At 45.6% G+C, this 13,801-nt stretch overlaps 1 protein-coding gene across 3 annotated transcripts in view; it reads left to right on the forward strand.

Moving 5' to 3' along the window:
- Positions 1 to 13,801, forward strand: part of ULK4 (unc-51 like kinase 4) — a 388,775-nt gene that overhangs the window by 107,737 nt on the left and 267,237 nt on the right. For all 3 annotated transcript variants that reach the window (XM_073333132.1, XM_073333131.1, XM_073333133.1), the window contains exon 22: positions 13,327 to 13,454. In XM_073333132.1, coding sequence (XP_073189233.1) covers positions 13,327 to 13,454 — 128 coding nt within the window. The remainder of the gene's footprint in view (positions 1 to 13,326; positions 13,455 to 13,801) is intronic.

Here is a 13,801-nt window from a genome sequence, read left to right on the forward strand (position 1 = left end):
AGGGAAAAACAATGAGAAATGCATTAGGACAGCTACTTTAACATAGTACCGTTACACATTTAAAAGAGAAAATGCATAGTGATTGAAGCTAAAATTGTACTTGGATTATGCTATCCATACCTTAGGCCAATTTGTATTGTAAGTAAAATGGTGAAATAATCCTTTTATTAACTTAAGACAGTTTAAGTGTCACATGTCCTGATAAATGTCTGTAATTTATCTTCTAGAATATGATTAAAAGCTACTTATTTTGATCACCCAATCATTCTTTACTGTATAAAACAAAAGAAGTTCACCTCCATTCCTAGTCAATAAATATTCCACATCAGTAAGAAAATAGAATACTGAATGTAGGTTTTCATATAATTTCTTTTGTAAAATATATTATAAATTGATACTGAATTCTTTTTTAAAAACAGATATACTTGAGACTTCTTAAATTTTGTTTCCTGTGAAAATTATACTCTCCTTGACTCCTATCCATCTTTCCCAACATCCAACACTGCTCCATTTTTAAAGCCACTTCCATTTTTTTAAAATTGCCTATGTGCCATGTGCATCCTAGTGCTCCCGTATGAGGGCATAAAGAGTGGATGGTTGCAACCCTGCATCAGTTCCTTTTTACCACCCATGGCAGTGAGATGGAATTTAGCTGATGTCCGATCCACTAGGCTTTAGCTTTAGCTAGTTTTCTTGAAAGCTTCTCCAAATCCTCTGAAATTCTCAGAACTATCTATAATCTTTTATTTTTACAACCCTGGTCTCTTGTAGTGCTTGTCGAACCGAAAGCTGCTTGCAGACCTTCCTGTACAGAGTCCTGGAATGGCAGACTCAAAACCCGCAGGCTTCAAGCCTCTCTGTCTTGCAATACTGGTACAGCAGACACTTGTTCTGCTTGAGAGAGTCTCAATCTGAAGCAGGTGTTTGGTCTGTCTCTCCTTTGCTGTAAGAATCCACAAATCAAAGGATGTGAGGCTGAAAGTCCATCTTCTAGAGTAATTTGTGAGAATGTATTCAGATCCAGAAGAGCTGAGTTCAAAAACCCATTTAACGGTGAAGACTGCATCTACCAGTGCTCCATCAAGCAGGCAGGTATCTCTGCAGAGAAAGAAGCACCGTAACCCGTTGCCATCGCTGACCTCACTGTCAATATCCGCATTGATACTGACCCTGATACCAAAGCCATCAACAGCCCTGACATTTAAGCTGATGACTCAGATTTCAAAGCAGGGTGCTGAAAGGGCCTGCAGTGAGTATTGGAGAAGAAGCTTAGAAAGGAGCTTGGGGAACACAGAAGGATGTTGGGATACAAGCTGGCCAAGGCATGTATTGTTCTGAAGGTGAGTAGAAAGGAACAGATGGAGCTGCAGCAGGCTCCACCTGTAATGGAGGTTTCTTCTTCAAATGCTTGCTCATGTCCATTCCATTGTAGGTATGTGTGCTCGCCACATGCACTGCCCTCAGTGGTATCCTTAGGGGACCAGTTCTGGCGCCCTCTGGAGTGGCGCGCATATGCACCGGTATAAGGGGTGCTGGCAGCTGCCCCTTCCCTTAGTCCCTTCTTACCACCAGTGATGGTGCTGGAATGTCTCCTTGCCTCGGCAAGCTTTCCTGGTGTGCCTACTAGCAAATTCGTTGTATACAGTTATTAAAGTTGTAGAGTTAATAGTTCCTTTAGTGTTAAGTTTGAATTAATTAGTAAGTCCCATGGGACTTAGCCTAGGGGTGGAGCATGCCCCAGTTCCCGGACTTCAAGCTTTGTGACTGCTGCAAAAAATCTGTGCCAGTCAGTGATCTCCACAGAAGCTTCTTGAAGTGTTTAGGGAAAACCCACGTGAGCGACGAGTGTCGCATTTGCAAGAGCTTCAGGCCATGGACCAAAAAGGAGTGAGACATTCATCTCCGAGCACTTCTTATGGAGTCTGCCCTCGCACCAGCCTTGGAGCTAACATGACCGAACTCAGCTCCGAGCACCGTGGCCTTGGTGCGGAGCACACCATCCCTGGTACTGGCTAAAAAGCAAAGAAAGGCTGGGAGAGAGCATTCTCCTAGATCCCATAAAGGGAAGCAGAGAGCTGGAGAAGAGCAAAGACCCGTGTGAGGCAGCTGTTCCCCTCCAGATGTTGGTCAGGCTCCAGTTCCCATTGAGTGGTCAAGCCCTCTTCCAGACCTGCCTGCCACCCCGGGACCCTTCCAACAGTCTTCATCAGTGCGGCACAACTCCCCGTCACAGGGGGTGCCCCGCAAGCACTTGCCTGAACAGCGCCACCAGTCCCCAGATGTGGGTCAGCTTACCTGCCTGAGGTCCTGGCATCAGTCCCCGGACTCTAGGCAATGTTCCTCGGGGTCCTGGTGTTGAGTTCCGGCGACCGTTGCCAACCATCTTTCGGATGCCTCTGAGACCAACTAATGTCCCTGCGACAGATGGGTAGACCCCTAGGGGTTCCAAAATTGGCAGGGGGCCAACCACTCGCCCTGGGTCCATGTTGCCACTGGTGGCCCAGAAGGGAATGCCAATGTCCCCAGTGGGTGATCTTGGCCTGCAGGCAGGAGCCCGAGGAGTGAGAGATTTGTCTGGGAGACCAGGATGGTACCGAGACCTCCTGTCTACCTCATTCCTGTTGGCTTCCTCCGCGGACCTCTGTTAAGGGACCTGTACTCATGCCACGACTCCGGTGACTGGCAGTGGCATTCGGCGGATCGGGGAAGGTACCCCGGCGATCAACACTTGATGCTTTGAGAGCAGTGCCGCTCTGTACACCAGGAGCGAGAGGACTGACATGTTGGAGACAGTCAACGTGCTCGTGATGATCTGTAATGGCGATCTGGAGACGGGACTCCAGGATAGCCATGTCATCCCTCTGAAGTGGTGCTGCGGACTGGTAGACTGGCTCGGGCGCTCCTGGGACTGGAGCTCTGGGGACTGGTGACACGCCTCTGCAGACTGCCGGATATTTGGCAGTCCATGGCCAAGTTTGTGGACTCGCTGCCAGAGGAGCCCAGGAAGGAATTCCTGGCTATCCTCGATAAGGACAGGGCTGTGGCCAGGGAAGCCCTTCAAGTGGCCTCAGATCTGGCAGATTAGGTGGCCCAGACCATGGTTTCGGCTATTTCTGTGAGGTGTGGCTCCTGGTTGCAGTCGTTGGGCCTATCGGTGGTTCAGCAGTCCATCGAGGACCTCCCATTTGATGGCCTGGCACTGTTCTCAGAACAGGCAGAAAGTAAATTACACAGTCTAAAAGACTTTTTAGTGCTACCTTGCGCTTGCTGGGCCTTTACACGCTGGTGCCTGCGAGGAAGCGGTTTAAACTGCAACAGTCCCACAGGTTTGGGACCCAACCTCGATCAGAGCACTTTTGCAAGAAGGGCAAGGGTATAAGTGCCGGCAGGGCCATCAGCTGGCCTCCTCAGATCACTTGAGCTCCACCTGCAACCAACCAGGTAATCAAGCATTTTGAGGGTGTGCTCGAAGGAGACCTTCCAGCCTGTGTCGTGGATCTAGCACCCCTACTTTTTTCCAACCATTTGTCCCCCTTCCTCCCTGCCTGGCCTTCTGTAACATCAGACCAGTGAGTCCTCAGCACAGTAGCAGGGGGATATGCCCTCCAGTTTATTTCTATCTTGCACCTCCCTCCCTATTCCTCTTCAGGGACCCTTCTCATGAGCATATGCTGACTCAGGGGGTGCAGGGCCTTCTGCAAGTGGGAGCCATGGAGGAAGTCGCTCTGCACTTGAAGGGGATAGGGTTTTACTCCTGCTATTTTTTGATCCCAAAGGCCAAGGGTGGTCTACGCCCCATCCTCGAGCTGCGGATCCTCAAGAAGTATCTCAAGAAGTTGAAGTTCCACATGGTCTCCCTGGCCTCCATCATTCCTTTCCTGGATCCAGGAGACTGGTATGTTTCCCTTGACCTAAAGACACTTACTTCCACTTATTGATATTTCACGGACACCGACAGTTTCTACGTTTCATAGTTGGGACCGCACACTACTAATTCGCAGTGCTCCCTTTTGGCCTAGCAATGGTGCCAAGGATGTTTATGAAGTGCATGTTGGTGGTGGAGGCCTACCTCAGATGTCGGGGTATCCAGATCTACCCGTACCTCAACGATTGGCTCATCCAGGGCCACGCCAAGGTCCAGGTCCAGGGCAGCGTTGCGATATTGCAAGCCACTTGATCCAGGTCCACAGGATAGAGTTTATCGGAGTGGTGCTCAACTCTACCCGAGCTGGAGCATTCCTGCCCTAGGCCAGGTTCAGGGCAATGTCAGATCTGATTTGCCAATGTCATTTCCCACATGTTCATCACTGCCCTGGTCTGTCTCAGACTATTGGGGCACATGGCAGCATGCACATACGTTGTCCGACATGCGAGACTCGGACTACGCCCGCTCCAGATCTGGCTGGCGTCGATATACTCCCTGGCCAGACATCACCTAGACAAGCTTATCATGATCCCGCTGCAGGGGTGGTCCAATCTGATTCCGATGTTGGAAGGTGCACCATTCATGAGCCTGCGACTGTCTCCCTGATTTCAGATGTGTCCTACCTCGGTGGGGAAGCACATCTTGGTATACTGTGAACTTAGGGGTTATGGTCTTGAGAGGAGCTCACGCTACATATAAATGTCAGGGATCTCAGAGCCATCCATCTGGCTTGCGGAGTCTTTCTTCCCCAATTGTCTGGTTAGGTGCTGCAGGTGTTGACGGACAACACAGCCTCCATCTTCTATGTCAGTAGGCAGTGGGGAGCTTGTTCGTTGGCTCTGTGCCAGGAGTCTGTGGGACTTCTCCATTCAGCATGCAATCCACCTGGAAGCCTTGCACCTCCCCGGTATCCAGAATACGCTGGCGGATCACCTCAGGCGGTCCTCCTTCTCTCACCACAAGTGGTCCCTTCACTGGGAAGTCGTCAGAATATTCTTCCGGAAGTGGGGAACTTCCCGAGTGGACCTGTTCACCACCAGGCTGAACAGAAAGTGTCATCAGTTCTGCTCTCTCCAAGGCCTCAGCAGAGGCTCGCTCTCTGATGCCTTTCTCCTGCCTTGGTCAGGAGACCTGATGTACGCCTTCCTGCCAGTTCTGCTTATCAGCAAAGTCCTTCTAAAAATCAAGAGGGACAAGGTATGGGTCATTATGATCACCCCAGCATGACCTTGCCAGCATTGGTTCAGCTGTAGCAGCCCCATGGCCACTTCCCAGCCACCCAGACCTACTCTCACAAGACCACAGTCTGCTCCTGCACCTGAACCTCCCCTCTCTCCATCTCACAGCTTGGATGCTGCATGGCTGATGAATCCAGAGGAACAAGCCTGCTCTAGTCAGGTACAGCAGATTCTCTTGAGAGCAGAAAGCCCTCCACCGAGCAACTTATCTGGCAAAGTGGAAGCGTTTCTCCTGCTGGGCGTCAGAGTGCAATATCTTCCAAGCCCAGTCGTCTGTGCAGTCCATCCTTTGGTTACTTGCTTCAGTTAAAGCACCAGGGCCTCGCCTTCTCTTCAATCAAGGTGTGCCTGGCAGCCATATCGGCCTTCCATCCTCGCTTCCCGGGTAGATCAGTATTCTTGCATGATGTGTCGATTAGGTTCCTGAAAGGCCTTGAAAGACTTTTTCCGCAGATCCTGGACCCGTTTCCCCAGTGGGACCTCAACCTGGTCCTCTTCAGGCTCACGGGTCTGCCCTTTGGAGCCTATGGCTTCTTGTTCCCTTTCCCACTTATCGTGAAAGGTTGCATTCCTTGTAGCTATTACCTTGGAGAGTTGTGTCTGAGATTAAAGCCCTCACTTTGGAGCCCCTGTACATGGTATTCTACAAGGACAAGATCCAGCTGTGGCCCCATCTGGCCTTCCTGGCAAAGGTGATGTCACACTTCCATGTCAACCAGGGTGTCTTCTCCTGGTGTTCTGTCCAAAGCCTCATACATGAGGAGAGGCGGCTGCACACACTCGATGTCAGGCGCGCCCTGGCTTTCTATCTGGAGTGCACCAAGCCTTTCCGTGGACTGGCCCAGCTCTTTATCGCAATAGCTGATAGGATGAAGGGTCTCCTGGTGTCCTCTCAGAGGATTTTAAATTGGATCACTACCTGCATCTGTACTTATTACGAGCTGCCGCAGGCTGTACCTCCACCAATAGTGAAGGCTCACTCAACTAGGGCACAGGCATCTTTGGCTGCCTTCCTGGCGCATGTTCCTATCCATTTGCAAAGCCACAACATGGTCTTCAGTACACACGTTCATGACGCATTAATCCATCACTCAGCAGGCCAGCAATGATGTTGGCTTTGGCAGAGCTGTGTTGCAATCAATGCGTCCATGAATTCTTACCCGCTGTCAATGGTACTGCTTGGGAGTCGCCTACAATGGCATGGACATGAGCAAGCACTGGAAGAAGGGACAGTTACCTTTCGTAACTACTGTTCATCTCCATTCCATGACCTGCCCTCCCTCCCCTCTGTTGGAGATCTGGAAAGAAGGAACTGAGGGAAGGGGGAGCTGGCGGTGCCTCTTCTGCCAGTGCATATGTGTGCCACTCCAGAGGGCTCCAGAGCCGGTCCCCTATGGATATTACTGAGGGAAAAAACTTACGGCACCAGTGCATGTGGCAAGCACCAGCACCTACAATGGAATGGACAGGAGCAGCACATCTTGAACAACAATTACAAAAGGTAACTATCCCATCCCCAGCAATGTCAGCTCTGGCACAATAGTGTAAATTCAGGGCCACACTCTGCACTGAGTTATGGACCTGTGCTGAAACGACCCTACCAGATAGTTTATTTCTCATCACCATCCCTGAAACATACCTTTCCACCTGTGTTGAGCAGAGACCTGTCATCACTGAAGTCTAAGAGCCATGTTGCCATTCTTTACAGACCCCATCTGTAAATGCAGCAAGACTGACACTGTCTGGTCAGCAACCTGTCATCCCTCTGTACACATATGGAATGCCACTGTAGCCCTTATCAGGGCCTGCCCTCTAGGGCCCCTGTGTGTTGATCCCTGCCTTAGTAGGTGAGGAAGAGGTCCCCCACTTCCATAGTGAGGCAGCAGTTGGTAGATAGAGAGGAATGGGATCTGGAGGCCAAATGACCCCTATTATTTCCTAAAAAGATCTTTTCATAATCCTCAAAGAAAGCAGTATCCTAGGTACTGATATTGGCACCGGCCAATTTCAAGGCCTTTTAAGAGCTGCTGGTGCAGATTGAGGACACCTTGGATACTGATAGGTCAGTCATCTCCAAGAAGTTTCAGAAATTATTTTACATTTTGTCCCACTAGGATTGCCCTCTATATAAATGAAGGTGTCCTGGACCCAAATAGCCTTGTGGCAAACACCAGCCACTAAACACCACCAGCAAAACGTGTCAAAAAACTATAGCAGTTACCCCTGGGGGGTACTTTTACTCCCATTCTAGCCCAAACTCCCTAGAGGATTTGATTGTCTAAAAGAAGTTGAGCTTTGCCAAAAGCCATGCTTAAGGACAAGGATCTCCAATGCTTAGATCTGTTTGGAATAAAGGAAAAATGGGTGGCCAACTGCCAGCCATTGCAAGTGAAATATGGCTTTTCAGGATAGGATCATAGAAATGTAGGGCTGGAAGGGACCTCACCAGGTCATCTCTTCAGTTGCCCCACGATGAGGCTTAAAGTGGCTCTCCTACAGCTCATGGAGTCTCCATTCAGGCCATTAGTGGAAAGCTCATTATATCATCTCACTGTCAAGACAGTCTTTGTCTTAGGTATCATATCAGTGCAAAGTCAGTAAGCTAAAGATCTTATGGCTGGACCGCCATTTATGTCCTTTTACAGGGTCAAGTTGGTGATGAAACTGCACCCTAAATTTATCCCTTAAGTGGTCTCAGAATTCTGTCTGAATCCGTCTCTTACTTTATCAGTCTTCTTCCAAAACTTCATTTGTCATTGGGGGAAAAAAAGGAGCTTCATTTTGTGGATGTGTTTAGGGACCCACTTTCTTACATCAACAGGACCAGACCTTTCTCCCCACCTCTTTGTGGCTGTATCTGGTGCATCAAAGAGTCAAGCCAACTTGTCCCAGAGAATCTTGATATGGCTTACAGAATACATTTCCACCTGCTATCATTCAGCTGGCAAACTTTCCACTCCAATTGTCAAGACACACTCCACCAGGGTGCAGTTTTCGCCTGCTTCAGAAAAGTACCAATATCTGTGATTTGTAAGGCATCTGTGTGGAATAACCCACTGAGCTTTCTAAAATACTATGCACTTGACATGGCTGCCAGAGCTGATGCCAAGTTCAAAAGAGCAGTACAGTAGAACCTCAGAGTTACAAACACCAGAGTTAAGAACTGACCAGTCAACCACACACCTCATTTGGAACCGGAAGTACGCAATCAGGCAGTAGCAGACACACCCCCGCCCCCTCTCCCCCCCAAAAAAAGCAGATACAGAATAGTACTATGTTAACTACTAAAAAAAAATTAAGGGAAAGCTTAAAAAATAAGGAAACTGTTTCTGTGCTTCTTTCATTTGAATTAAGATGGTTAAAAGCAGCATTTTCTTCTGCATAGTCAAGTTTCAAAGCTATATTAAGTCAATGTTCAGTTGTAAACTTTTGAAAAAACAACCATGTTATGTTCAGAGTTACAAACAACCTCCATTCCTGAGGTGTTTGTGACTCTGAGGTACTACTGTATTTCAGTGCCTCTTTGACTGGTACAGCTGAGACTCCTCACTCCCATCCAGTGGTGCAAGTAGAAATCATTTATTGCCAGTACTGCACTCGTGGGAGGGACACAAGGGGGGACATGTGACCGCCCCAGGCTCTCCCTGTCCCCTCTGACACCACCCTTTGTATATACAAACATCAATATGCTTAACTACTCACTTTCCCTCCAAATATGTAGTATTCAGTCTGTTTATATGGAATATGGGAGTTGGGTGAGGAGCCATTTCAGCATATGTATGACTTATTAAAAGACAAATTTTAAGTAGAACTGTATCCTAAACTACTTTATGGTATTGTACTCAAACGTATTTCAATGAGGGATTCAACTTCCTTTATAGGAACAGACTCCTGAAACTCTTACCAGTCCACAAAAGTGGTCCAGAGTCATGCAGATAGTCTCATTGTCTTCAGTGGGATTGATCAAATGATTAAGGGTTTACAGGATTAGGTTCCAAGTTTGTAAATTATTCTGGAAAAAACTGACAACTCCTGAGCTGTCAAATCAGTAGAAGCCTCATTCAGATAAAGGTGGGCAGATGTGTGATAAGTCTTAGCTCTGTTGCTAAGATGAGGAACATATTTTCATCAAAGTTCTTGGCAGATTCCTGAGGCAGCTGGTTTAAGGCCATGAGTGTCTGGCATTATAACCTTCATTTATAATAATCCCTGGTGAGGAGGTTTTAGCTGGAAAACATTCCAAACATCCATATCATTGGCTTAAGAGGTTCAGTCTGCAGACCTGCAAGTCATTTGAACCAGTAGCAAAATTTCCTACAAACCAGGACTTTAACTCTTGGATACATTAAATGTCTGCTTCAAAAACGAACGAACGAACAAAAAAACCCACGGTCTTTGAAGAAAGGAAAAGATTTGCTGGAATATGCTTTGGCAGCTACTCCTCTTTCTATTGGATATAAAAATTCTAAGCCTCCTTTTCCATCTTTGGGAGCTGATGTGCCTGGATAGGCAGTTCTATAACCATATTGTGAAATATTTTATGGATCACTTTTGAATACAGGGTTCTAAACGAATCCCAGCCTGAGAAAGCAATACTAATAAGTAAAATCTCAGTTGAAGGGAACAGGTATAATGTTTCCTCCCCACCCCCGCTATTCCTAGGATCCATGGCCTTTTGTAAGTTAGTTATGCAGTTTGGATGGCTTCACATGTGAACTCTTTATGCTTGGTTGAGCTTCCTGTATTACTCACCTGTGCACAACGTCAGTGTAGTTGTGGCTCCCCGCACAAACTGGTAAAGGAACTTTCCAGTAATCTTTCGGGAATTCTGATAAGTCAGACAACCTCATCTCTTGTAATGGGTGCATTCAAATTCAGAAAGTGTGCCCCACTGAGCCGCTCATTAGCTTATGCACTCTGGAAACTGAAGGAGGCCAATCGCCATGTAAATGTTGTGGAATTTCAGGCTGGCTTTGAGACTTTCTTCTCTCATGCTAAAATCATTATTCATTTGCAAACAATACAGATGCATTGTACTGTTTCATCCACTAGGGACTGTCTAAGTTTCCTGTGCTGGGTGGCAGTTGTATGTGGGAATAGCATTTTGAGACTGAAATGCACCCACCCAGAGTTTATCTAGTATTGGACACAAATGGGTCAGGAGCAACATGAAGGGCCCTAGGAAGCATGGTAGCAAACTTCACCATTGCCAAATGGAACCGTCTTCTGGAGATGGACTTACTTAAAATCTGGAACAATGTGGACTCTCCAGACTGTTATTCAAGAATTGGTAACTGATTGATTATTTTATTCCTCAGTGGTAGAAAATTCTCCCTCATGCTGTCCCGGTTTCCATCCTTTCTAAAAGGAATTATAGTAGATACTGCAGGACAGAGTATGAGTAATTCTCATATCATGGCCTTGACTGCCAACTCTGTTAGCCACCTCCGCCCACTGACACACCCTTACCTCTTCCTGGCGCTGATTCTGAATGTTCTCTCTGAGGAAAGGTCAGATGCTGCATGTGAATTTCAAGTCCCTTCAACTGTTAGCTTGGTTTCTGGGTTCTGAGCAGAAAATTCTTTACAAAATGCAGTTCAAGCTGATGAAATTTTGTTGGAACCTCAGCAGCCATCCAACAGACATTGTTAAGCTTTCAAGTAGAAGTGCTTTGTGAAGTGGTTTATTCTATGGTTATACACAATCTTGTTTAAAGCCTTTTTATTTTTGCACACTCTCCTTTCTTTAAGTCGGGTTAGTGAAGGTGTACTTATCAAGTTTCAGTTCAATTTTTCAGTCTTCAATCAGTCTTTCCACCAGGTATCCATCAGTGCAGAACTTCATTTAGGGTTTTTCATTTGAATCCACCATTTCATAACCCTTCAAATAATGGCTTTTCAATGGGGAGAAATCAATGGACAGGGAGCTTATGCTTGTGACCAGTCAGTCTTTCTTCCCTCTTTCTTGGCACATACTGAGTTGCATAGGAGCAGGGATCTCTCTCTAGCTTTCAAGCTCTTTGCAGGGTTCTCTTGGGATTATGTGCTTAAAACAACAGTGGATTTAAGTGGGTGCTGTCAGAGAGTCAGAGCTTGAGGGTATGATGCTGTCTAAAGGGGAAGGTGACCATCTATACTAATATGGTCACCATTTTTGTAAAAGTGTGATAAATCTTGTACGGAGTATGCCTTGTGAGGTATCATTTGAAAAGATGCAATCCACTGGGAATTATTATCTTGTTGTAATGTGTATATCAATTTTGCTATATATTTGTAACTCAAACATGTGAGTCTGAGAAACGCGCATAGGCTGGCTCTTCAGGAATGACAAAAGAACTGTAAACAAGGGTCTCTGCATGTCATCCCAAAGACACCTCAGATGGAACATTTGCAGGAGATGCCAGCCTAATTTGCAATTCATATCAAGGACTAATGGCAAAGCACCTATGTCATGGAACTGCCTGACCCAGGTCACAGCCAGGATTTTTCCAGCAAAAAGGGTCAAGGTATAAAGAGGGAAAACAAAGGCACCTGGCCACCTCTTTCCTACCCTATCTCTGGACTGGTGAATTCTAATTCGGGAAATTTAAAATAAAAGGACTGAGATCCCCAAAACTTTTTGGGCAACTGTGACAGAGTGTCAGGCAAGAAAGGCTGAGTCAGCATTCTGTCCATAGCAGGTCCAATCGAGCAAGGCAGATAGGAGCTGACTAAGCAGAGCTGTGCCAAATTTGTGGTTGAGACAGGGCAGAAAAGCTACTTAAGCAGTTAGCCAGAGCCTACAAATAGGCACAGGAAAGAAGTGGAAAGGGGCAAGCAGGCAGCAAGGGGGGAGGGGGAGAGAGAGAGGGAGAAAGATTGCTTGCTTGCTCGCTTGCTCTCTCTCCCCTGCTTGTTATAGGATCTATATAGGTAATGAAGGTGATGGGGGACTCCATTTCTAAATAAGCTGCACAAGGTGTTGGACCAGCACCAGGGTCTCTGTGCAGTTTGTAGTCCTGGACAGAATCAGAACCAAGAAGGCCCTGTTACAGCAACCCAGAGAGATTTATAGAAAACTAGCAGATTTAACATCCCTGCTATCATTTGGCCCACATACTTTGATCCAACTGAAAGGTATTTTATTTGCTTTGATCTTTTAGTAATTTTCATTCCGTTTTCTTAGTTAATAAATGTTTAGTTTACTAAAGGATTGGCTACAGTGTTGTTTTTGGTGTAAGGTCATGAGCGTCCATTGACCTAGGTAAGTGACTGGCCCCCCAGGCTTGAAGAACCTAATGTGTGGTGATTTTGGTTTTAATAACCTTTCATCACAAAAATCCAGTTTGGGTGATAATATAGGTCTAAGGGAATTGTCTGTGGCTTCATGTTAAGCTAGTATAGCAATCCAGGAACACACATTTGTTGTTGGTTTGGTTAATCTAATGATAGAATATACCACCAGTGTGAGAGTGTCTGCCCAGTTTTTTCACAGCGTGACCTGAGTTTGGCCCTCAGCTGTGACCCATACCAGGCACGGTTACAGAGGGAAACAGTGTTTTCTTTTAAATTCAGGGTCCTTGCTAAGTAACTTAGGTCTGATGTGCCACATAGTATGCGGTATACTTAACTAGCCTCTAGTTACATCAAACAAATGGTTTTTTATTTGTATTAGCTTACGATTTTCTAGCTCACATGGAAGGTAGTATGTAAACTACTAAATTTCATAGTATTAGGAGGAAAGACAAGCATTTATTTTTTGCAATTTTTAAAATTACAACTTTTCTTTTAAAACAACTATTGTGTTTAAAATATCCTTTGTCATGTCTTTTGTTAAGATGAAATAACTTTTTCATTATGGGTTTCTCTGTGTTTTAAATGATATGTCCTATTTTGGGTCCAACAAAGTAGAAAACGTCTGTTAACCTTGGCCCTCGGAACGCTGCACATATCCGCTTTGCAGTTGGCCTATCTGTCTAGGACAAAACTCCTTTATTCAACAGTATCATGTGGGATTTTGAGCTGTAATTTAATGTTCTGAAAAGGCTTTACCTAACATTGAATCCAAACATATTTGCATATTTATTGTGCCAGAATTATTTAAAATGTGTATACGCTAATGGACAATGTTATTTAGCTACTTTGTTGTTCAATAAACAGTATTTGTGTTTTTGTTCCCACCCAGGATTTTGTGACTACAATTATCCGTTTATTTGAAAGTCCATCAACTTCCATTAGAGCAAAAGCCTTTCTGGTCCTGTTACAGGTTTTAATTAATAACAGAGAGATGTTACTGCTCAGTTGCCAAGCAAGGTAAGATGATAATGGAGACTATAATTAGACATGTAGTGTGTATTTTCAAAGTTTAGCTCTGTAAACTCTATCAGTTTATACTTGTTCATACTCTACTTGTTTATAAATAATTATTAGCATATTATGAGAGGAAAAACGTTGATGGCTTTTGTCACCAGATTAAATAAATTATATTTCAGGTTTTTATTTATAATACTTTCAAATGAGCCACTTTTGTGAGGAGAGTGGTGGGACAAGCTACGTACATTGTGAATCTTGGTTCTATTCTAATATTTTTTTCATGGTACACAAAACAAAATAGATAATGGGCCAATACACACTATAAACCATTATGATTAACAACAGCT

This window comes from Lepidochelys kempii, chromosome 2 (assembly GCF_965140285.1).
Source record: "Lepidochelys kempii isolate rLepKem1 chromosome 2, rLepKem1.hap1, whole genome shotgun sequence".
NCBI classification, from domain to species: domain Eukaryota; kingdom Metazoa; phylum Chordata; order Testudines; family Cheloniidae; genus Lepidochelys; species Lepidochelys kempii.